At 52.9% G+C, this 24,734-nt stretch overlaps 1 protein-coding gene and 1 long non-coding RNA gene across 2 annotated transcripts in view; one reads left to right on the forward strand and one right to left on the reverse strand.

Moving 5' to 3' along the window:
- Nucleotides 1-14,539: 14,539 nt before the first annotated feature.
- LOC125358833 lies at nt 14,540-24,699 on the forward strand. Its single transcript, XR_007212405.1, has 3 exons — nt 14,540-14,552; nt 14,928-14,929; nt 24,444-24,699. It is a non-coding gene; the product is annotated as an uncharacterized LOC125358833 (long non-coding RNA).
- Tom1 (target of myb1 membrane trafficking protein) overlaps nt 16,811-24,734 on the reverse strand; it is a 37,887-nt gene continuing 29,963 nt past the window's right edge. The window contains exons 9-15 of the mRNA XM_048356296.1: nt 24,173-24,206; nt 23,720-23,813; nt 22,625-22,745; nt 20,362-20,437; nt 18,769-18,828; nt 17,768-17,807; nt 16,811-17,690 (exon numbers count right to left, since the gene is read on the reverse strand). Of these exons, the coding sequence (XP_048212253.1) occupies nt 17,536-17,690; nt 17,768-17,807; nt 18,769-18,828; nt 20,362-20,437; nt 22,625-22,745; nt 23,720-23,813; nt 24,173-24,206 (580 nt within the window). The 3' untranslated portion in view covers nt 16,811-17,535. The remainder of the gene's footprint in view (nt 17,691-17,767; nt 17,808-18,768; nt 18,829-20,361; nt 20,438-22,624; nt 22,746-23,719; nt 23,814-24,172; nt 24,207-24,734) is intronic.

Consider the following 24,734-nt stretch of genomic DNA (forward strand, 5'->3'; position numbering starts at 1 on the left):
TGGTTGACACACCTGCAATGTCAGGCGAACACAGAGCTCCCCAAAGCTGTGAGGCAGGGCAGGAGGGACGAACAATGCCACGGGACAGTGGGCTTGGTGCTCCTGGCACAGCCTGAGGTAGGGGGCGAACTCTCTCACCGACACCAAGCAAGCAGGCACCTTGCCACTCCTCACCTCCTTTCCTCCTCCTCCTGCTCCCTGACTTTGCCAGGGGCATCAGAGGTGACAGGCCAGTCTCCTGGTTAACACCCTTCCATGCCCCCTGCTGTTCCGTATCCTAGCACAGCTGGCCTGCTGGCTCCCTCGCACCCGTGCTGCTGGTCTCAGAGAAAGAATACCTACCAGCCTGCCATTGTTCCTCCAGGCTTTATCTGGGGTTCTTCTCTTAAGCTTGAATCCCCTCAAGGTGTCTGCCTTTCAAAACTCAGGCCAGAAAACCCGATCCTGTGCCGAAAGAGAAAAAGCTAACAGGAAGCCTGGCACTGGGGGCTCATGCCTGTAATCCTAGCTACTCATGAGGCCCTAGGTACCCAAGCTATCCTAGCTATCCAAGAATCTCAGTTCAAAGCCAGCCCAGACACGAAAGTCCCTGAGACGCTTACCTCCAATGAACCACCAAAAAGCCAGAAGTAGACCAGTGGCTCAAGTGGTACAGTGCCAACCTTGACCAAGAAAGCTTGGGAACAGCACCCAGGTACTAAGTTAAAAAAGAAAAAAAGTCACAGCGCCAGCACATTAACAACAACAACAAAACCCCTGTATGTCCAACAGCAGGTGAAAAGTTAAATTGTGAAAATGTAGTAGAATGGACACTTGACAATAAAAATGCAGGAAATTATGAAGTAAACATCTCTCAAAATGGTTGTGCTAAATAAGTCAAAAGACACTAAACAATTACATATAAACAACATTCAGAATTCTATCAAGGTCTAAGAAATGCAGGTTAAGCCAGTCACATAGGGCTACCTAGTAGAAGGTGTACCAAGGATCCCAAGAACACTTTTGGGATTTATAATTAAAAGCCCATCACCTTGATTGATCATGGAGATGGTTTCATGGACCATGAGGTATGTCAAAATCCAACACATAGGCTGGTAGCCAGTGGTTCATGCCTGTAATCCTAGCTACTCAGGAGGCTGAAGTCAGACCACCCCGATTCAAAGACAGCTGGGGCAGAAAAACCTGACACTTATCTCCCATTAACCAGCAAACAGCCATAAATGGAAATATTGCTCAAGAGTACCAGCCTTGAGCAAAAAAGCTAAGCAACCACACAAGACCCTGAGTTCAAGCTCTGGATCCAGCACACATAGACACACAGTACCACATTTTAGACTTTTAAGTGTGCAGTTTCTTGTATGTCAGTTGTATCTCGTATGTGCAGCCAGGCTTTCCTGTCTTCTATTCACCTTTGGGGTCTTCCTGTGGGCTCTTGGTGCTCCAAGCTGTCTGGCACCACCCTGCTTGGGAGCACCTTGAAGGCATCAAGATCCATCCTGTTGGTTCCCCTTGCTAGGCCACAGCAGGTACCAGGCACACATTCTCCACATACTTAATGGATGAGGCCTGGCAGGCAGGGGTAAATTCCTTGCCTTAGGTCACTGCTCACCTGGGACTTGAGGGGGCCAGGTGTGCCTAGCCTGGGACACACTCATCTTCTAAATAAAGCTAAGAGCTCTGGACGTGGAGGAACATAGACAGCAATGTTGGCGTCAAACAATGTCTAGCCTCATGCCAAGATCCAGGCACAAAAGTTCTACAGACACATAGGCGGGAGGGGGGTGGTAGTATCTAGTCTTCAGAAATTACAGATCCCTGGCCAGACAGCCAATATGGAGCCTGACTTCAGCTCTAAGAACCTGGTGCTGCCTGGTTCTTTTGAAATTCAATCTAGGCTCAGGACTTAGCAGCTATGGACCCTTAAGCTTCTATTTCCTCATTTGGATTTTTTTTTTTCCTGGTCTTGGGGTTTGAACTCAGGGCCTGGGTGCTGTCCATGAGTCTCTTTGTGCTGAAGGCTAATGCTCTACCACTTTGAGTCACATCTACCCGCCAGTTTTCTGGTGGTTAATTGGAGAGTCTCACAGCCTTTCCTGCCTGGGCTGGCTTTGAACCATGATCCTCAGATCTCAGCCTCCTGAGTGGCTAGGATAACAGATATGAGCCACTAGTACCCAGCGTTGTCTTTTGTTTTTTCCTCAAAAGGCAAGCTTCTTTTTTGAAATGATTCCAAATGCTCAGAGAGGGGCAAATAATTCCTGCACACCTTCATCCACATTTTAAGCATTTGTCATGTGTTTCACCATCTTCATTCTATTTATGCCCACTCCCACTCAATTACATATCAAAGCTAGGCATCTGTGGCTCATGCCTGTAATCCTACCCAGGAGGATGAGATCCTCAGATCTCAGCCTAGTCAGTCCATGAGAGTCTTTATCTCCAATTAAACATCAAAAATCCAGAAGTAGACCTGTGGCCAGGGACAGTACCCAGGCCCTGACTCTGCCCCAGGACTGGCAAATAAAAGAAAAATGAAAAAAAAAAAAACCCAAAAGATTATCTGAAAATAAAAACATACACACATTTAACAAAACTATACATCACTCAAGCAGTTAAGAGACTTAGAAAAAGGAATGCATGGGAAAATTGACCAGGTCAAGGGCTTGGGCTAAGTAATGAATTAGGTGAGAAGCCAAGAACACAGGGGAGGTTTCACAAGATCTGTTGTTTGGTTGTGTCCAGGCTGCAACTTCCCGAGGCTGAGAAAAATGTTACTGTACTTTTATCTGAGTTAGAGATGGCTTCCTCCCTACGGAAACTCGATTTCCTGGCTTTTAATAAGAGAAAGGCCTGAGCTACCTTCTTGCACTTGGTTTCTTAAAAATGCCTTTTGCTCAAAATCATCCTTATAGACAAGAGGGCTTGCCTAGCATGTGAGACACTCCTAATATAATCCCTATCACTGTAGGACACACACACACACACACACACACACACACACACACACACACACAGAGGTTTCAACTGCCCAAGAACAAACAGCCGATTCCCCATTTCCATTCCCAGTCTAGGACTTAGCATTACATTTAGCTGCCCTGTCTTGATATTCTTGTCACGGAAGAAACCCACACAGGTCCCTGAGATCCACTCGTGGAAAAACCATTTCAGGGAGTCTCACACTAAGGAGAGCCTTATAAGATGAAAGTTTTAGGAAGGATTTGTAGTTTTTAGCAGGGTAAAAAAGGGAGAGAAGAGAAACATCTGCTGTCCCCATAAGGAAATAGGCGTTTGGGACTCCACAGAACTGTGGTTTTGTATCTGTAGGTTTTATCCTTGGTGAGCTTGGTGAGTCAGGCCGGTCTAAATGCGGGTGGGTAACATGGGTGAGGTCCACCCCCAGGCCCGGGTAGCTTTCAGGACTTCCCTGTACCCAACAGGAATGAAGACTTCCCAGATTTCTTTTTTTTTTGACCACTTTCAAAGAGGCAGATTTAGAGTCCTTCCTATATGTTGAGGCAGATTTAGATGGCTCCCACCCCCACCCCCCCAAGCCCCCTCATCTTGTAACTTGTACGGTGGGAAAAAGCACCTTACACTTCTTTGTTTTGCTTACTTCCTGGGCTTAACTTCGGAGTCTGGTCCTTTTAATATTTGTTTGAGAAATTCATCCTCTCTCCCCTCCCCCCTCTCCTTCTCCACCTCCCTCCCACCCCCCCCACCCCCCTTCATCTCATTTATCTGTTTCATCATATACCTAGCCTGGCTCAGCCTCAACCTGTTTCTTGAGCCAGCTGGCTTCCAGGCATCCCTTCCTCTGGGGAGCAGGACCCCCCCCCCCACTTTTCAGGGGGCTCCTAACGGCCCCTCAGATGTGAAGCCCCCAGTGGGGCCCCTAGGTGACAGGAGTTCCCGGAGACAGGGGACCTGCGGGGCAGGTGCGGGGGAGGGGGCGGGTTAAGGCAAGGGCCTCCACGCCCCCCACCCTGGGCAGCACCCCCGTCCCCGCACCCCCCCCCTCCCCGCCCCCCGGAGGATGCCGGGCCTGGGAGGACGTGCTGAAGCAGCAGGTCCAGGACTCGGCGACCTGCACGTCTCCCCTTCCGGGGCGGCCTGCACTTTGCCCCATGGGCCTCAACCAGGGACGGGAAACCAGAGCCTGAGACCGTGACTCAGCAAAATCAGGGCCTGAGACCGTGACTCAGCAAAACCAGGGCCTGAGACCGTGACTCAGCGGAACCAGAGCGCGCGGGCTGCCCGGGGCGGGGCCGGGGACACGGACGGACCGTGACTCAGCAAAACCAGAGCCTGAGACCGTGACTCTGCGAAATCCAAAGCCCGGACCGAGGCTCCGCGCGGGACGCCGGGCTCCGCGGGCCGAGCGCGCGCACGAGGCTGCCCCGGGACGGGTCGCCGGCCGCGGAAGTTCGGCCGCCGCCGCCTGGGACTTCCTTCCCACCGACCCGGCTTCCCAGCAACTAACTGCCTGAACCCGCCCGGAGAAGGCCTGGAAGCTTCCTGAGAGGTCTGGAACCCCGGGTTTGTGCTGTGACCAGATTCCTTCCTCCCCCTCCATTCTGCACGGTCTCGGCATCCCAGGACAACCGATATGGACAACAACAACTGAAAACCATCCTTAATGAGTTCCCAGGCAGATAAATGCCTCTATAATCTTTCCAATTATAAGCGATATTTGGGGGCGGGGGGGAGCCTCAGAAGATTTCCCATCCACTTACCAACATCTCAGAGTTCTATTATCCTTGACCTTCCCCCCCCCCCAATTCCTGGAATTCATGTTGATAAAATGTTATTTTTATTTTTTTTTAAATATTTTTAGTGTCCTGAGGCATTGCCTCTTTGGGTTCCTCCCCTGAGTATCCTTCTTTAGTCTCATGGTGTGTGTATCCTTGACTTCTAAACAGAATTTAAAATAATACATTTATTTTGTGCCCATCCTGGGGCCTGAATTCAAGGGCTTGGGCCCCGCCCCTGAGCTGTGCTGCTCCAGGCTATCCCCTCTTACCACTTGAGTCGCAGCTCTACTTTGGCATCTTTCGTGGTTAATTGGAGGTTAGAGCCTCACAGGTTTTTCTGCTCAGACTAGCTTGGAGCCACAACCTTAGATCTCAGCCTCCTGAATAGTTAGGATGAAAGGTGTGAGCCGCCAGCACTCCGCAAAACAATACTTATTTTAAGCCCACCAGGTAGGAAAATCCTTAACACAACACTTAAGTCTGAGATTCCAGCGGACAACACGGTAGGTTATTTCTTTGCATTAAAAGATTATAAGCTTTTGGTTAGGTGCCCATGGCTCACACCTATAGTCCTAGTTACTCAGAAGGCTGAGATATGAGGGTTGTGGTTCAAAGCCACTCTGGGCAGAAAAGTCCACAAGTTTCTTTTCACCAAATAAGCACCAAAAAAGCTGGAAGGAGAGCTGTGGCTCAAGTGGTACAGTGTTAACGTTGAGGAAAAAAAAGCTCAAGAACAGCACCCAGGCCCAGGATTAGCAAAAACAAGCGAGGCTCTGGTGGCTCACACCGGTAATGCTAGCTCTTCAGGAGACTGAGACCTTGAGGCTGCAATCCTAGAAAAGCCCAGGCAAAAGAAGTCACCAGACTCCATTTCTAGAATAACCGGCAAGAAGCCAGGCTGGCCTTGAGCAAGCAAGCAGTGCAAGATGGAGACCCTGAGTTCAAAGGTCAGTACCAGCTGGTGCTTATGGCTCACACCTGTATTTCTAGCTACTCAGTAGACTGAGACCTGAGGACTGCAGTTCAAAGTCAATCTGGGCAGAGAAACTTGAAAGACTTGCCTCAATTAACCAACAAGCTGGAAGTGGAGATGTGGCTCAGGCTTGAGGAAATTAAAAAACTAAACAAGCGCTAGAGGCCCTGGGTTCGAGCTTCAGTACCCAGTAAGCACACAAAAACAATTCTAAACAACCAAGTATAATAAAAAAGGTACAATGACAGTAGATACACAGCTAAACTTTGCATTGTTGCAATCATAATGCCTACATAATATTCTTTTTCTTTCCATTAGCAGAAATGTTTTCTCAAATTATTAAAGGCTCTTAATAAAAAAAAAAAAATTGTGGGGCCTGGGAATGTGGCCTAGTGGAGAATGCTTGCCTAGCATGCATGAAGCCCAGGGTTTAGTTCTTCAGTACCACATAAACAGAAAAAGCCAGAAGTGCCGCTCTGGCTCAAGTAGTAGAGTGCTAGCCCTGAGCAGAAAGAAGCTCAGGGACAGTGCTCAGGCCCTGAGTTCAAGGCGTAGGATGGGCAAAAAAACAAAACCAAAGAGCTGGATGCAGAGGTGTGGCCCATGTGATAGAACACCAGCCTTGAGTGAAAAGGCCAAGTGAGAGTGTGAGGCCCTGGGCAACAACAACAACAACTATTTTTTTGTTTATGTGGTTCCAAGGAATCTAACCCAGAGCCTCATACATGGTATGCAAGCCTTCTCCCAGTAAGCCACACTCTTAGCTTTGTGTAAGGCTCTTTGTTGTTTTGACATTCTAATAAACTACTTTGTAAAAGAACGGGGCACAAAGATCCACTCAAGTAGCCATGGTCACTCATTCAGTGTACAATGAACACTGCTCCTATGGCTAAACCTTTGGATGAGCAGGGTGCTGGAAGCTCACACCTATAATCCTAGCTACTCAGGAGGCTGAGATTTGAGAATCATGAGTCAACCCATCCACCAATCATCAATTATCCTTTTTTCTTTTTTTGCCAGTCCTGGACTTGAACTCAGGGCCTGAGCACTGTCCCTGAGCTTCTTATGCTCAAGGCTAGTGCTTTCCCATTTGAGCCACAGTGCCACTTCCAGCTTTTTCTGTTTTTGTGGAACTGAGAAATCAAACCCGGAGCTTTGTGCGTGCTAGGCAAACACTGTTATCACTGAGCCACATTCCCAGCCTCCCCACCATCCACCTCCCCTCCCTTTTTTAATCCTGTTTGTTCCTGTGTCTGGGAAGACAAAAGCTGCGGGTTATCTTGACCCAAGAGTGGCCCAAGGAGAGTGACAACCACAACTCCTACAAGGGACAGACACGGATTTGAAGTTGGAGATACTGGGTCTGGTGGCAGGGGGGAGAGGGGAGTGGGCTGGCCGAATGATTAGCTTTTGGAAGGTAGCCTGCTCAAAATCACACAGCTACACAGCATGACATGAAGGGGTAGTGTATGTGTGTGTGTGTGTGTGTGTGTGTGTGTGCTGTTTTGTTTTGGAGGTACTGGGGTGTGAACTCTATTTTCTACTTACTTGGCAGATCCTTTAGTGTTGAGCCACACTTCCAAAACTTTTTTGTTTGTATGTTTGTTTTTGCAAGTCCTGGGCAAACTTATGGTCTGGGCACTGTCCCTGAGCTGCTTTTTGCTCAAGGCTAGCACTCTACCTCTCGAGCCAGAGCACCACTTCTGGCTTTTTCTGTTTATGTGCTACTGAGAAATCAAATGCAGGGCTTCATGCATGCTAAGCAAGGACTCTACCAACCAAGCCACATTCCCAGCCCCTCCAGAACTTTTTTGCACTGTTATTTTATTTTACTTGCCAGTCCTGGGGCTTGAACTCAGGGTCTGGCCTGGGCACTGTTCCTGAGCTTCTTTTGCTCAATGCTAGCACTCTACCACTTGAGCCACAGTGCCACTTCTAGATTTTTCTGTGTATGTGGTACTGAGGAATTGAACCTCGGGTTTCATGCATACTAGCTAAGCACTCTGCCACTAAGCCACGTTCCCAGCCCATGCACTGGTTATTTTTGTGATCATTTTTGTTTCTGTTTTCTTTGGTGCCAGCACTGAGGCCTGAAGTCAGGACTTCAAACTTTCCGTTAGCTTTTTCACTCCATGATGGTCCTCTCTAACACTTGAACACAGCTCTACTTCTGGCTTTTTGGTAGTTAATTGGCAAGAAGAGGCTCATGGACTTGCCTTCTTGGGCTGGCTTTGAACTGCCATCCTCAGATCTCAGCCTCCTGAACAGCTAGGATTACAGATATGAGCCACTGGGCCTGGCTGTGCAAGAGGATCTTGCCTTCTGCTTTGGTGCATGCCTGTTGAAGTAGAGTCTAGAAGACATTTCTGCCTGCGCTGGCCTCAAACCAAGATCCTTCCCATCTCAGCCTCCCACGTAGGTTGGCTGACAGACCTGTACTACCAGCACCTGACTTAAAGGTGTTTTGTTTTTTTTTAAGAAATTGTAGTTAAGTACATAGAACAGAATTGGCCATTTTGATTATTGTGAGCATGTAGTTTAGTGCTGTTGAGTACATTCACCTTATTGTACAGCCACTATCCCAGCTCCAGAACGTCTGTAGCTTCTCACTCCAAACAGATCCACTGAACAATGGAACAACTAGATTTCTTGCTCAGTTTGTAGGTGAGTAAGGGGGGTGGTCACTGGGTACCCACTACTGGAAGCATGAACAAGGAGAGGCCCGCAACCCAGGCCTGATTAGAATGGCCCCCATCGGAGGGAGCATGGGGCTCAGCCTTGTGCACTACTCCAGAACAGACACTGTTGCTGTGGGCTGTTTTCTGGCTGCCCTGTGGACATGCCAGGACCTGCAGCTTCCTGCCTGGCAAAGGAGCTGTCCACTGATGAGGCCCCATCACACCCCACGTGGCCTCCACGCTTATCAGGCCAGGCAGGGTCCAGCGCCCACACTGGATCAGCTCATTCTTGCTCCACTGGATCAGCTCATTCTTGCTCCTGCTTCTACTCTCACCTTCCAGAAATGTCTATGAGTCCCTTCCCTTGGCAAAGGAGGACAAAGGGAAGGTTGTACAAACACCGGTGGTTGTCTGATTTGATCACAGCCATCCCCTTCCCTTTTTTTTTTTTTTTTTTTGCCAGTCCTGGGCCTTGGACTCAGGGCCTGAGCACTGTCCCTGGCTTCTTTTTGCTCAAGGCTGGCACTCTGCCACTTGAGCCACAGCGCCACTTCTGGCCGTTTTCTATATATGTGGTGCTGGGGAATCGAACCCAGGGCTTCAAGTATAGGAGGCTAGCACTCTTGCCACTAGGCCATATTCTCCTTCCCTCTTCTAGACATCAAGCTTATATCTAGACAGGCACAGACCCAGATAAGGTGTGCGTGTGGCAGTGGCAGGAATGAGTCATGGCTGTGGAAGGCATAGACTCTAAGCCATGCTGGGATTACACCATTGCTGCCAGTGTAATCACCAGGGTGAATTCCGACATGGATGAACGATGATGGGTCAGCAGGCTCTGACTGTGGCATGTTTGAGGTGACACTTCTGCTGTGCCCTGGAAGATGAGTGAGTTAACTTGGGCAGGGGAGGCATGTTCTAGAAGTATGCATGTACAAAGGTCCTGTGCTCGGGGCCTGAGACTTTTGAGGTGCCTGGATAGCATCGGGGCCAGGCACAGGGGTCCCGGCTAGGAGGCAAAAGTAAGAAGACAGGCTTGTGTGTTAGGCTTTGGGGTATGAGTATTGTAAAGTATGGTCAGATAGTTATTTTTTTTCCTGTGTGGTGGTATTGAGGTTTGAACTCAGAGGCTTGCAATTGCTTGCTTGCTTTGCTGGCACTCTACCACTTGAGCCATTCTCTAGCCCAGGTTTTTGCCATTTATCTGATTGGTTTGTTTATTTAGTGCCAGTCCTGAGGCTTCAGCTCAGGGCCTGGGCTCTGTCCCTTAGCCTTCTCTGCTCAAGGCTGGCTCTCTACCACTTGAGCCAAAGCTCTACATCTGTTTGAAATAAGAGTCTCACAGTCTCTGCTACCTGTGCTGAGCAGCTAGGATTACAGGCACGAGCCACAAGCATCTAGCTCTGATACACTCTTGAGACTGCATCCCAGCTGAGTGTGAGGGAAATACTGGGTGGGGGAGAGGGGGCTGTGCAGATACATTATCCCTAACCAGATGATTTGGAACTCCAGATTTACAATATGTGCCCTGCCCCAGTGTCTTTCTGCTCTGTCCTAGGCTGGAACCCCATCTCTTCTCCATTTCTACAAAGCCTGGCTCTTGACAAATATATGAGAATGGAGCATCTATGGTCACACGCACAGAGGGCTGACATCAGGCCATCTGGAAAACACTGCAAGCATGTGAGATTCGCTGCTCTTGCAAATCACCATTCTCCTTTGCTCCTTCCTCCCTGGTCCTTGCCTGGTACCGGGACTCAGATTCTCTTTCCTCTGCTCTCCCCTTTCCTTCCTTCTCCTCTGCCTCTGTGCTCTCCCACCTCTCTTCCAGAATATGCTGAGCCAGTGGAGCTGTCTCCCTCTTCCAGGGAGACCACTCAGCGTCCCCAGATCCCTTCCCTGAGCGTCCCTGTTCACAATTCTCCATGGCATGCTGCCATTCTTTCCAGCTGCAGACTTGGACTTTGCCTGCCTCTCATTTGCATCACTGTAATGGAAACTTTCTGCTCCCTTTCAAGCAAGAAAAAGCTCAGTGTTTTTCCTCAAGTCCAGTTTAACGCCCACCTTCTCTGCTGTCTCCTTTATGTCCTGTGTCCTGGGCAAGATGGCTGGAAGCTCAGGTGTCTGAGCCTTAGCTGCTTTGGCTAGGGGTGTCGCTCCTGGTAAGAGGAGACAGGAGGTGACAGAGTGGACATGGGGTTGGGGGAGCTGGGGTCTGAAGACCAAGATCAGCAATTTCCAGGGAGGGGAGAACCAGACAAGCAGGAGGCAACAAATGAGAGGCCGGGGCCCACTGCAGGCAAGGGGACAGGGCTGAGAGTGAAGTCCTGTTCATGTGGCCAGGAGACATGCATGGGAGCGTCCAGGAGCATGGAGGCTGGGCCCCACTGGAGCGGTGGCCAAGGCCTTGGCTGGCCTGAGCATGCATCTGCAGCTCCTGTCCTTTGATTCTGAGGTTCTGCCCTAGCAGTGGGTGGATGTGGTGGGCAGGAAACATGGGGCCTGGGACGTTGCCGCCTGGGATAAAGCCACCAGCCACCATTACCCACAGCTTCCATCTGGAAGAAATGACATGGTGTCTTTGTGTAAAACACCACAGACAAGCCTGATCAATGATGCACAAATGGAAGAAATAATGGTTATCAGTACATTGCAATATTTCTTTTCCTTTTTGAAATACTGGTGTTTGAATGTAGGGCCTTCCTTGCTATCCAGGTGTCCTGTTGTTCGAGCCACAACTCCAGCCCTTTACTTTCCTGTTATCTCTCTCTCTCTCTCTCTCTCTCTCTCTCTCTCTCTCTCTCTCTCTCTCTCTCTCTCTCTTTGCTAGTCCTGGGGCTTGAACTCAGGGCCTGAGCACTGTCCCTGGCTTCTTTTTGCTCAAGACTAGCACTCTACCCCTTGAGCCATAGCGCCACTTCTAGCTTTTTCTGTATATGTGGTGCTGAGAAATTGAACCCAGGGCTTCCTGTATATGAGGCAAGCACTCTACCACTAGGCCACATTCCCAGCCCCTATTTTTCTTTTATTCTTGAGGTAGTGTTTTTTCTCCTCTGGGCTCTCCTGGACTGCAGTCCCCCTGTTTATGCTTTCTTGCTGTAGCTGGGATGACAGGCAAGCTATGTAATGCACAGTTACGCCCAGCTGTTGGCTGAGATGAGCTGTTACCTAGGCTAGCCTGGAATATGAATCCTCTTGATCTTTGTCTTATGAGTAGTTAGGATTGCAGGGATAAGTCATGGCACCTGACCTATAGAATGTTTTGTAGACAAAAATTAACCAAACCAAACTCTTCTAAATCCGGCGCCACCAGAAAACTATGCTACAGGAATGCCTGGGGGGACAGGTGTGTGAGCCTTTGCTGAGCAATCTAGGGGTGCCCAGAGCAGAGGAATGGTACAGAAGAGGACAGAGAGATGCAACCTGTTCCACAGTGTCCCACTCCAGCCCAGCAGCCTCAGCAGAAGTCTCCATCTGTCACAGTTTGTTGGGTGACCTTGAGCAAGTCTCTCCACTGAGGGGACCCTCCTCTGGTGCTATTGTCTGCCCCCCTCCTGTGCACTAAATGGAGCCATCCAGCCCAGCACTTATTAAGTCCACGTACAGGTATGCGCGCTCTGTCTGGTTTTTCTAGCCTTGCAGTGTCTCTATGCATACCCCTAGCTTCATAATCAAATGCATATGCCCCTCCCGCTTCCTCTCCAGAAAAGAGGACTCAGTGTTGGGCTGGGAATATGGCCTAGTGGTAGAGCGCTCGCCTCGTATACATGAAGCCCTGGGTTCGATTCCCCAGCACCACATATACAGAAAATGGCCAGAAGTGGCGCTGTGGCTCAAGTGGCAGAGTGCTAGCCTTGAGCAAAAAGAAGCCAGGGACAGTGCTCAGGCCCTGAGTCCAAGGCCCAGGACTGGCCAAAAAAAAAAAAAAAAAAAAAAAGAGGACTCAGTGACTCTACTTCCCAACTTGGTGGCCTTAGCTTAGCTGTCCCTTCTGACCTAATTTCTCTTTAAAATGGAGCTGCCAAAGGCTCCAGTGAGGGGTTAGCCAGCTAGCCTCTCCACAGTGCTCCATTTGCTCCTCCTTTGGGGGTGGGGCAGGACTGGGGACAAGGATGTGCCTCAGCCTGGGTTTTGCTTCCTTCAGAGGCTCACTGGCTCCTCACTGTTGTATTCTGGGGAGCAAGAAAATCCACCAAGCACCGTTAAAGGTGACAAATGAGTTTTATTAGTCAGTTTGCAACTGCCTTGCCCTGGGCAGAGCCAGGAGCAGTTGCAGCCTCCAGGGTGCGATTTCCTTTCCTTTCTTCCTTTCTACAGACCTGTCTGCAGGCCTCCTGTTCTCCACAGGCCTCTGTTCCTCATAGGCCTCTCCCCTCTCTGAGGGACTCCACTTTCCATGTGGCTCTCTGTGGGCCTCTGCTCTCCACTGGGTGTACGCGCCGCTCTCTGTGTCCGCTCTGGCTGGGACAGGCACCAAGCTTCGGACTTTCCCATAGGCCTCAGGCTCTTCTTGGCTGGGCTCTGCTCTGCTCCTCTGTCCACTCTCCTTGGGCCTCTAGGTCTCAGCAGGCCTTGGCTCTTCCAGCCCAGAGCTAAGCCGCTTAGGCCTCCATTCCCTGCAGGCCCTGGACTTGGGCCTCCTCCGTCCACAGGCCTGGGGCTCCGGCTCTCCTGTCCGCAGGCCTGGGCTCCCCTCAAGCCTGATGGGAACCCAGGAACTGTTCAGCTCCACGAGGTACCTCCTGGCGCCTTGCTTTCTCCGTGCCTCTTCTTCTTTTCCTGGAAATTCCCCCCTCTTATATCCCCCCAGCTGCCCGCAGGCTGGGGGTGGTGGTTCTGGTCCCCTTAAAGTGGGGCAGGATCCCCTTTTATGCTCCACAGTGGGGTGTGGAAATGATGACTACATGGGGTGGGGATTACACTCACCCCCACACCCCGCTTAGCCTCTGGCAGGAGTTTCCCCCTTTGTTGGTCCTCAGGTGGGAGGCAACTCCAGGCCCTGCTCTGCAGCTCTGCAGCCATTTGGGTTTCTGTTTCTGCAGTTTGTTCTTTTCTGGAGGGGGTGTTGTGGAATTTGGGGGTACAGTGGACATCATAGCAGAGTGATGATGGACCATAATCACTGAAGTCACTTCCTTGAAAAGGGCTTGCCCCAAATCAACTAGCCTGCAGGTGGCTGCATGGACTGAGAGCTGTTGGTCACCTCACAATGTTCCAGCCACTACAGCATGCAGCCTGACCACTCCTTTCCCTCCTGGCCTTGCCCTGCCCTCTTTGTGGTCATGGGCCAGTCAGGTGTGTGTGCTGGGGGTGGGGGGGTGTTGTAGGCTGTCATCTGGTGCTTCTGGAAATCCTGTACTGGATCAGGAGGTGACACACTAAAAGCCCCTCTCTTCCCCAGGCTCTCTCCCCGTCCGCCACCCATCCACAGGAGCTCAAGCCAGGTGAGTGTGGGCTCCTGCCCTCTGCTGGCCAAGGCTAGAGGTGCAGTTTCAGCATGGAGCTAGTATGGACTGTGGGGTCCTGGGTGCAGACTCGCCTGAAACAGGAACAGGAGTGGCTTCCGGAGACCTGAGCTGGAGGTGAGGGGGGAGGATGGGGCCTGCTCCATGAGGCTGCTCCCTCTGGCGCTGCCCTAGGGTGGGCAGGGATGAGACCTGACAGGTCAGGGCTACTTTAAAACACTGGTGGAACTGGGGTGGGGAACAGGGCCCTCTCTCTATGCCACTCTGCCCCCTCTGTTCCTGACCCCACAGTGGGTTCATCATGACTCATCCATGGCTAGGGAGCTGGGCCAAGCCACCTGCAAATGCTTGTTAGGGGAGCAGGACAGGCTGGGTTCAGCATGGCAGAGCTGTGATTTCCACAGAGCAGAACACAGGAGCCTGGGAGAAAGGCTGAGGCCTAGAGGCTCAGTACATCTGCCCACTGAGCGTCTGTGTTTCCCCAAACCCATATGCTGAAGCTGTACCCCCCAAGACCTCAGAGTGTGACTGGAGACAAAGCCTCTAAAGATGTGACTAAGGTACAATGAGGTCATGAGACCTTGAGTAGAGATTAGTGCCCCTCCAAGGAAAAACAGGTCGCTGTCATGCAGGGGCTGGCCATGTAAAGACACAGGGCAATGGCGACCCCCTGTCATCTTATCACGTTTGTCTGTCTGAATGTGAGGGGACAAGTTTCTGCTGCTCCAGTTCACAGCACTGGGGTTTGAACTCAGTACCTCCTGCTTGCTAAGCTGGTGAGCTATGCCTACCAGTGAGCTATGACTCCTGCCCCTTTCCTCCCTTCTCTGACACTGGGGATTGAATTTACAGCCTTGTGCATGCTAGGCAATAGGCAAGCCTTCTATCACCAGTGGCCCCTCTAGCCCTTTTGTTTGCATTTTTCCTTTGAGTTACCATCTTTCTACATATTTTTTAGGCTGGCTTTGAACTCAGAATCCTCCTGCCTCTATCTCCTAAACAGCTGGGATTACAGGCATGCAACAACACTCCTAGCATCTGTGACATTCTGTGATGCTAGAAGTGAACAGGTTGTTTGGAGGTGCGAATCTTAGTTTGCATATATGTGCAGATGGTTTGAAATTTGCACATCACTTTGAATCCTTACTCCAACACACCTGGCCAAAATGAAACTTTCCCCCTTCTTCCCTTCCTTCCCTGAAGCTATGAGATAAACTGAGATAGCTTCATGAGGGGTGGCAGGAGCTCCTGTGGCACACAGGGGTAGAAGACCAGAGCTGGGCCAGGGGTGACGTCCAAGCAAGAACTGCGGGAGTCCGGCGGAGGATGGTGGGGAGGGGAAGGACAGTGGTACCAAAAGGTTGGTTAGTGGGCTGGGAATATGGCCTAGTGGCAAGAGTGCTTGCCTCCTACACATGAAGCTCTCGGTTCGATTCCCCAGCACCACATATATGGAAGATGGCCAGAAGGGGCGCTGTGGCTCAGGTGGCAGAGTGCTAGCCTTGAGCAAGAAGAAGCCAGGGACGGTGGTGCTCAGGCCCTGAGTCCAAGGCCCAGGACTGGCCAAAAAAAAAGAAAAAGAAAAAGAAAAAAAAACCCAAAAGGTTGGTTATGATTGCGACTGAATGAGAATAAAGGAAGGACAGCAGTGGAGTCATGGTTCAAGTGGCAGAGTTCAGAGGCAAACTCTGAGGTCAAACCCTAGTATTATGCACTTCTCCAAAATGGGTTTTGGAGCGCATGCTTATATGCTGGTAATTTCAGCATTCAGCACTCAGGAGGCAGAAGGCTTTTGGGTTGGAGGCTAGACCAAGTTGAGTAGCAATTTATTCCCTGACTCAAACAACCGGGTGGGGCATGCTGGTCCACACCTGTACTCCCAGGTACTTGGGAGGCAGAGGTAGAAGACTGTGGTCGGAGACCATCCCCAGGGGCGGGCTCCAGCATGTTTACCTGAACCCGCATCACCAACAGTCTGGAGTCTGGAGGTACAAGACTTGAAAGGTCAGAGATCAAGTCCTTCCTGGCGCCTGGGCAGAGCAGGAGCCAGGCTGTGGAAGGGGATATTTCAGGCTCCAGCTCCCAGCCTCCAGGCCATTGTAATGCCACCCTGCATCAGCCTCTGCGTCTGTGTGTGTTGTGTAGAGGTGGAGTGCAGTCGTGCCTAAGCTGTTGGAGGCCTGTGGAATCCCACTTGATGGCCCTTAGGCATGCATGCACGCTGCACTGCTGCCACCTTGTGGTCACCCTGAACCATCGGCTCTGAGCCCAGGAAAGAGGAAGGGCTGGGCCAACCTCCCTCCACCAGGAGGAGTAGGGGTTCTGGATGGCCAATGGGCTGGGTGGGATGTGTCATATCGAGGCAGTGCTCCTCTCCTGTTCCAGGGTGGGATCAGCCTAGGGGGTGCCTGTTGTGGTGCCTCCCTAAGCTTCCTTCTACACCCAACTGTACTTGGAGGGCTAGTCTCCACCTGGCGTACCACACTCCCAGCTCCAGATCACCACAGGATCTGGGTTCCTCTCCCCCCCCTCCCCCCCCCCCCCCCAAACAGCAGATGGAGTGGGAGCTGCTCACACAGATCCTTCTTCACACCCAGGAGCTCAGGCCAGAGTGGATCACAATGCTGCCGATTGCCTGAACGTTTGGGCAGCAAACTGCTCTGGAAACACTCCAAGCCTCTGCTCTCAACACCCAACGCTGGGCAAGGAGGTACCCAGAGCAGGGCCTCCCGGGGACCTGGAATGCAGACACAGGTCCAGAAAGGTGGTGCCCTAAGATGTAGGATCTCTGCGGGGGCCCAGCACCTTAGGCTGTGTGCCAGGGCAGCCACACTAAGCTTCAGTGTTGTCATCTGCAAAGTAGGGACTGTGTGGTTATGCTTTTATGAGCTGGGCAGTTCAAGTATCTGGCCAAGTCAAACCTCAGACTCCACACACTGCCACTAGGGTGTTTTCTATCTTTATTGGGTGGTACTAAAGGCAGCTCTCCTGTACATGAGGACCCGCCAACAGCTGGGCCCTGGATGGGTGGAGCGCTGTGGAAGGATGGCCAAGGCAGTGGAGCGTGCTGGGCCTGGGCTCTCAGCATCCTCTAGGCCTCACCCGGCTGCCTGGGCTGGTGAGGTCTGGCCTCACCATGTGGAGCTTCGTACCTGGACAGTGAGCAGCTCAGCAAGGGCCACCCCACCTGCAACAGCCAGCCAAAGCCTTTGGGCCCCATGAGGCAGGGGCTGAGAGGGCTGAGGCTGAAGCATGGGTTCCTCTGTCACCAGTCACTAGCTGGCCTACCAGCAATGTGGGCTCTGAAAGGCTCCTCTGGGGGTGGGCCCAGAGTAGGGTCTCCTTGGGGAGGACCCAGTGGGCCAACTAAGCAGCCAGGTTGTCGGGGCCTCAAGTTCTCAGCAGAGTCTTAGTGGTTGGCGGGGTGGTGACGGAGGCAGGAGCAGCCATGATTCTGATGGAGGCTGACCTGTGTCCTTAGTTAATCCTGTCTCCCAAGGCCCCAGGAAGCATGGCCCAGCTATAGCTGGATCTGCTCCATTATGAGGAGGAGAGAATGGGGTGACAGAACACCCCCAAAGCAGCCTTAATACCAAGAGAGGGGAAGAGGCCCCAACTGGGGTATGGGAACAGTGGGGCCCTTGGGCTGAGGGTACCAGGCCCCATGCTCATAAGGCAAACAGCATGTCGTCATCTTTCTCTTGGGTCTTCCTCCGAGGGGCTGCACCAGGACGGGGGCCTGGGGGCCCCTCAGTTGAGGGGCTGGCAAGGTTGGGCAGCCGGTCAGCGGCTTTGGCGCGTTCTTCCAGGAACTTGTCAAATTCTGTGGGAAGAGACGGAGGGTAGGCTGGGTGCACAGAGCCCGGGGAGTGGTGGGGGGCCAGGGTGTGACTGTCTTACCTTCACTGGTGACACCTGTGGGCTCTTCTGCATCATTCCCCTGAGGATGCAGAAAGAAAGGGGTAAAGATTAGGAGCTATGGGAGCACTGGCCAATCTGTCTGCAGTCCAAGAGGCAGCCAGGACCTAGGCCTTGACTCATCCCTCTTTCTTTGAGCTGCAAGACCTGGGGTGTCTCCTGATCCTTTAGAATGGGGAGGCTCATAGTTCAAAGCCAGCCTGGGCAGGAAAGCCTTTGAGACTTTCCTCCAATTAGCTAGCAAAATGCTGTACTAGAGACATAGCTCAGATGACAGAGAGCCAGATGTGACAAAAAAAGTAGAGTGAGTGCAAAGCTTGCCTTGATTTCCATTATTGGGACAATAGCAACCAGAAAAAAAAATTAAAAATTAAATAAAACAGGGCATTCTCAAGTCTACTTGGTGATTGTCGGAAACTAAAATGGGTCCAACGGACTGGCAAACACAGGACATAGGGGCTAGTGATCTCCAGTGGACAATTCCTTTCCACTCAGTGTCCAGAGGGGTAGACCACCTAGCTCTGTGGAGGAAAAGACGGCACCCATGGAGGCCTGGAGCTGTTGAAGCTAAAGCTGGGGAGCAGGGATGGGGTGAGGCTTCTGCCCCTAGAAAGGCCTAGGTTCTGGGCCCTGTCTGACTTTGCCACTAGGGGAATACAGCCTTTGGGCCCAACAGGCCCCATCTCCTTTGCTCCTTGGGACCTGGGTGGGAAGGTGGGGGGCAGAGAAGGCGCCCTCAGCACCAAAGCTGAGTCTCACCCCCACCTCTTCTGCCCCCTAGGGTCAGCAGTGGTGGTGTTTGGAGGCCGTCTTTGGGTACTTCCCTGCTCTGGGAGGTAGCTGGGGCAGTGCCTGAGCCTGGGAGGAGTGGGGACACTGACATATGCCCAGGGGATTGTAGCACTCTACTCTGGCCTTGTGGCCATTCATCCTCCATGATTAAAATGGGATCCCAGGTGGGGAAGGGGTGAGCTGGAACGTACCACATCCGTGGATAGCCACTGCTCAATGTCCTCCATGATTCGAGCCTGGGTGGCAGGGGTCTGGAAGGCAAGGGGCATGGCAGTCAAGGGTAGAAGCCCCCAGCCCACCCCTGGTCTTAGGCATCATTCTTTTTGCTTAGATGGCCCCGTGTCCTGCTGGGTTGGAGATCCTTGGAGATCCTACCTTAGGCTGCCCAGGACCCACTCGTTCACTGTGCCAGCCTACTGGTGAAGGGGGTAGGGGTGCAGGGCCAGGAGACGAGGCAGGAGCGAGGCTCCTAGCCGCTGGAGCAAAGCCAAGCATCAGTGGGGGCCCTTTACTCTCAAGGATGGGCTGCCCAGTTCTGACATACCAGTAAAGGCCAGAAGGTGGGAGGCCGTACATGCTCACGCATGGTGTGTGTGCATATGTGTGCACTCAGGTGCAGGTGTGGCAGCAGGGTGAGCAATGAAAGCAGCAGCACTTGGCTGGGGGATGGGGAGGAAACCACAGCCTAGGGGTCCAGAGCCACGGAGAGCGCAGTGAACGAGCTCCTTGGCATTTCCCCTAGGATCCCAGAGGATGGCCTGAGCCATTTAGGGATATAGAGAAGTAGCCATGACAGCCTGGTGGCTGCCTGGGGACCTGATGCGCCCCAGGTTCTAGAAACAGGTGCCCTTGTATTGATGGATGGCAAAGAGGAGGTTTGCAAGCCCCAGACCTGGTGGGTCAGTTGGTGGTGCAGAGGCTTCCAGTCCAGGCATCTACCGCATTACCTGTGGCCACTGTGCCAGCCTGCACAGATGAACATGGGGGCCTGGCATTCCATCGCACCCCAGGGCGCAGAGAGGGAAAACTTGCTGTGTGGTGAGCAATGCCACCAGTTGCAGAACTCGTGAATTCTGCGTGGAATCCTGGACAGACGTGGTGGTCCACAGAGCTGGCCCGATTTTATTTTGTACTTTTCCACTTGGAATCATGATCTGATGGCTTAGAGGGACAGCCTGGCTTGCCAGCCAGACTTAAGGCCCTTATGAGCAAGTGTTTGCTTGGCTTCCGGAAATCGCCCCCATGCTGCACCTTGTGGAGCCTTTTAGACTAGAAGTCACAGAGCTGACCTCCCACCCTCCAGACTTTCCAGTGGCTTCTACCTCACCTAGGACAGAAGCCATAGTCCTCTCAGCCTCCTTGTGGGGTGTCGAGATCCCTGCTACCCCCACACTTCCTCTCTCACCCCCAGCCCACCTGGCCTGCGAGTCAATCTACCACAACCTGCCTTCTCAGCACCACCCTCCAGTTCCTCCCACAGAGCCACTCTGCTCACTGAAGTGGCGGCTCTCACACCGCAAGGTGCATGCTCAAAGGCGCAGGGATTGTGCTTGCACTCTTGCCAAGGTGGAGAGTGGCCACAGGGGGCCTGGTGAGGGTACACGGCTGCCATTCATGCAGTGTGGCAACCACGTGGCTGTGGAAGTGTGCTGGGGGGCGGGGTCTGGGATAACGTGTTAGGCTTCTCACTGCCTTCCGCCTGTGCTCTTGCAGGTGACAGGTCTTTGGAGAGCAGTGAGGGGGCTGCGACCCGGCGCCGGGTGAACCTGGGCCCCTATGCTTACCGCATTGGTGTTCTGTTGCCGGGCATCCAGGGCTCCAGCCAGGCCATCTGTGGCTTGGGGGGCTTCATATTTCACCCTGAAACAGACAGCCATGGCATCAGATGCTGCTTAGCCTCAGCAGACCACCTGCCAGGGAATGTGAGGACTCATGGGACCGTCTTGAGTTGGTGGGGCCCAGGCAGAAAGGGGTGGTTCAGGTCATTTGATGGCACAAGCTGGGGTTCCAACTCTCCTGGGAATAGAAGAAAGGCTCCCATTTTCTGCCTCAGGGAATTAGGCTTGGGCATGCAATCCATGTGACAGGCATCAGCAAAAGCTAGGGAGTTTAGGGAGGGTGTTTGGCCAAGGATCAGGAACAAGATCTGATGGCTGTGACCACATTTGGCCAAGTTGAGGGGCTAGGAAATAGCTCCAGTGGCCCATGCATACGAGGCATTATCAGACCCTTCTGAGCAGTTCTAGCTCAGTATTGAAACTGCGATATGCATTCAGCTGTGTCTGAATTGGGGAGTCCTGCTGCCGAAAGTGAGGGTGCCAACTTCTGGGGGAGGGGCCATATGGCTTGCCACCCGGAGGATGGCTGCTTCTTTACCTGACCTGCCTTCATACCAGGGCGGCCTGGAGAATGTATGGCTATTCTGGGGATGGGAGCTGGTGGAGGGAAGTCCTCAGGAGGATGGTAGGAAGAAGGCAAGGAGGGAAGTCCTGTCTGAGGCACCCTGATAGAGTATGACCAGGCTCCTGGCATCCCAAGTGGAAGGGCTTTGTCAGTAGGAAGGGCTGTGATGCTGCTAGCTATGGTTGCAGCTGGAGCAGAACTAGGAACCTCCAAGGTGCTGGCTTCTCTGCAGGCCAAAGCAGGGCCAGCTGTAGGCTGGAGTTAAGTGGGAGCCAGGCAGGGGATGGAAGAGCAGGCTTAATGCCAAGTGGTCAGTGAAGGTCAGTCAGATAACCGGAGACAGAAGGTCTACAAGAAGTTTAAGGGTGGGCCAGGTAGGCAGGTAGGAGGACAAAGGGAAGAGGCACTCAGGGCTAGGGCACAGCCCTTTCCCTGTTGGTGTTCTCTGCTAAGATACGGCTCAATTCTGAGGCAGGGCCTGTAAGAAAACCAAAGGCCCGAAAAGATTCAGGATGTTATTTCAGCTGTGCCCAGCTAAAGGCAGTTCCAAAGATGTGATATGATCCCTACTGATATTTAGCACAGAATCTAGCTGCTGTGATGTGGCCTGTCTGGCTCCAGCTACACTCTCAGCATTTGTTCCCTTCTCTCCATATGTGATCTGGGCAGAAGCCAGAGCAGGTCTCTCCCACCCTGATTTTGAGCCTCTGCGCAGGCTATTCCCAGTGCCCGAAATGCTTCCTGACACTTATCCACTTCCACGTCCCACCCCACCCTGAGGTCCCCGCGGAGCTGCTTGCCCCAGCTCTGTGTCCATGAAACACTGAACATGTAAGTGCGATTACAGCCCTTGGAGGGCCAGCTCATGTCCTGGAGCCGGCTCCCCAGGGAAGCAACAGTGCAAGAGCATAGTAGCTTTCCAGTGTGGTCAGTAGTGCGACCCTGGGGGCCCATGCTGGTGGCCGCCCTCCTGGCTGCAGATCCCCCCTGATTCATTGGTTTCCATGTGCACAGGACCTTCAGCAGTGTTAACTGAGAAGTGGGCAGGGCCATGAGCAGCTCCACGGACCCATGCCAGGTGCAGGCCTGTGTGGATCCAGGCCTGGGAAGCTGGCGCCGGTGCGGGGCCTCTTCCAGCTGCTGAAAGCTTGTCTCTGAGAACAGACAGTGCGTAGGAAGGACACAGCGCTGCCTCAACGCGCATGGGTACACCACAGGGGCCACGAGGGCTCCCCTCTGGAAACTGACAGTGGCTCCAGAACAGAAGTAAGGTGGAAGTCCCCAAGGATTTGCCACCCTGGGGGTGCGTATGGGCTGTATGGTGGTAAAGTGGGGAGATGAGATGGACATACTGTGCTTTGAAATCACACCGCCTTGAATTCTGATCTTTCAAATGTTAGCTGCCTGGCCCAGGATACTGGCATGGCCTCCCAACGCCCATGGCTCGCAGGCATCCCTGTCCCACCTGCCTGTGGAGTGTGCAGTTTGCTCCTTGACCACAGGGCTCCCCTGGCCACGCTGGGTTGACTTCGGGGATGTGTGCCTTTCTCCCTGGTGTGCCCAGCAGCAGGCCAGGTGCGAGGGTCCTGAGAAGGGCTCTTCCCCTAATGGAAAGCCAGTACCTGCAGGGACCAGGCTACTCACCCTTTCCGCTGGTCAGCCAGAGAGCTGCCCCGGGTCAGTGCGAACATGTCAAATTCATCTTCCAGGCGGCCCGAGGCCTCCAGAGACTGCAGACCAGCCCTCACACTGCTGGAGCCTAGGTCTGCAGGGATGGACAGAAAGGCCACGTGAGGGATCCCCCCACGGCCCGGTGGCTCCCGCTGAGCCCAGGGCTTGGTGCTAGAAGAGCAGTGGGGCTGTGGGTGTCTGGCAGAGGATGGATGGGGCAACTGCCTGTGGGCGGTGGACAGCCTCTCCCACAGTTACCCCCAGGGCTGTGGTGAAGATCCTCCCGTCTATCTGCTGGGAAAGCAGCTAAGCCACAGGACAGAGCACAGACCTGACTTAGTCTCAGTGACTCAAAGGGGGATCCGAGTGATTTCCTAGGCTTGCATGAAACAGGGAATCATTGATGTTAAAACCAAAGCCAGTGACAATGCTAAATGCTAACATGTATCAAGAGTGCGGCTGGCTGTGGTTGTGCATGCTTGTAATCCCAGCACTTGAGAAACCAAGGCAGAATTGTGGGTTCTAGGCCAGCCTGGGCTACATAGGGAGACCTCATCTCAAACCCTCCACCACTACCCCTTCCCAAATACACCCAAAGAGGCTGGAGAAGTAGTTCTGGAGTACAGTGCTTACCTCCCATGGGTTCAATCCCTGGGCCGGTTTAATCCCCAGCATCCCCAGCCCCAGCCCTGATCTCGGTCTGTTTCTGGGTTTAGCTTGCTCAATGCTCCTGACCCAGGAGCGCTCAGGAGGGCCCATTCCTACCCATTACCGAGGAGCAGAGCAGCACAGTAAGTTTCAGTGAGGTGCCCAAACTTACCCGGATGATCTGAGTCATGGAGACTCAGTGGGGAGGGACAGTGGGATTTGTGGAGTCACTGTGGGATCCTCAGGGGAAGAACCACTTGTTTTGTTTTAGTGCCCAACCCTTAGACAAGATTCAGCTTGGGACTCCACTGAGGTGGGGTCTGGACCCATGTTCTGCTGCTGGTGAGGATGGGAAAACACCCTTGTGTGGAGCTGCTCGAGCACCGGAAGGTGCCATCAGCTGAGCCCCGCCACACTTACTCATTCCTGCCAGCTGGGAGGAGAGATTGCTTGTGGTTGCGGAGTCAGGGCCCATGTCGATGAGGTCAGCAGCTGGCTCGGTCTCACGTGCGGCCTAGGAGGAGGGAGACGCCCTGCTGCAGCTCCCTTCCCTTCTTCCAGAAGCACCGAGGCCCCGTTCTCTGCCACAGGATCTGTTTCCAGGGGCCCTGCTGCTCTGACTGGGAGTTAGAGAACTGCTCCCCTGCCACTTGGGATCCAGCTCAGCCACAGCCTGGGGAGGCTGGGAAGGCCCCGGGGGTACTCGCTGGTGACACAGCCTGTTTCCCTTAAAGGAGCAGTGGCATAGGAGTCAGAAGGAGACATCCCTTGAGCCTGGGTGGGAAGATGAGCCACCACGTGCAGGGCATCAGGGAGTGGGTAAGAACAGCACCACTGCTTCTCATCAACACTGAGTCACAGACTGCCCCTTACCTTGGCAGTCTGGCCTGTTCGGAACCGTTCAAACCTACAAGACAAAAGACCCCGGTCAAAGGGACAGAGACAGGTCCCCAGGTAGAGCCTTGCAGCAGAGTTTCTCAAACTGCTGGTCTCAAGAATCAATGCAGTGGGTCACCGTGAGGGTGACAGGACATCCTGTTCCGGCCTGGACGATCCAGTGCACACCTGCTGTCCCGCAGGACTGTGAACAGTGCCCCTCTTCCACGCGCAGAAGGGTTTCAATCTAAATGATTGAAATGACCAGTTATACGGTACAACACAAACAGAACAGAGGAGAAGCAGGAAGGCACAACACACAAACAAGGAACAAACAAGTGTCCTCTGCTACAGACTTCCACACTTGGGGGTGTGGTGGCTCTCCAAGGTGCCGTGGGACAGATCTCCTGCCTTACAGAGCCACTTTAGGGCCAAAGGGCTAGGGAGGTAGGTGGAGAGGAGGACTGGGCCTTGGTAAATGTCATCCATCACTTTGGGTTTTTGTTGTTGTTGGTTTTTTTGTTTTTTGTTTTTTTTTTGGCCAGTCCTGGGCCTTGGA

Source organism: Perognathus longimembris, chromosome 1, assembly GCF_023159225.1.
Source record: "Perognathus longimembris pacificus isolate PPM17 chromosome 1, ASM2315922v1, whole genome shotgun sequence".
In the NCBI taxonomy this organism is placed as follows: Eukaryota; Metazoa; Chordata; class Mammalia; order Rodentia; family Heteromyidae; genus Perognathus; species Perognathus longimembris.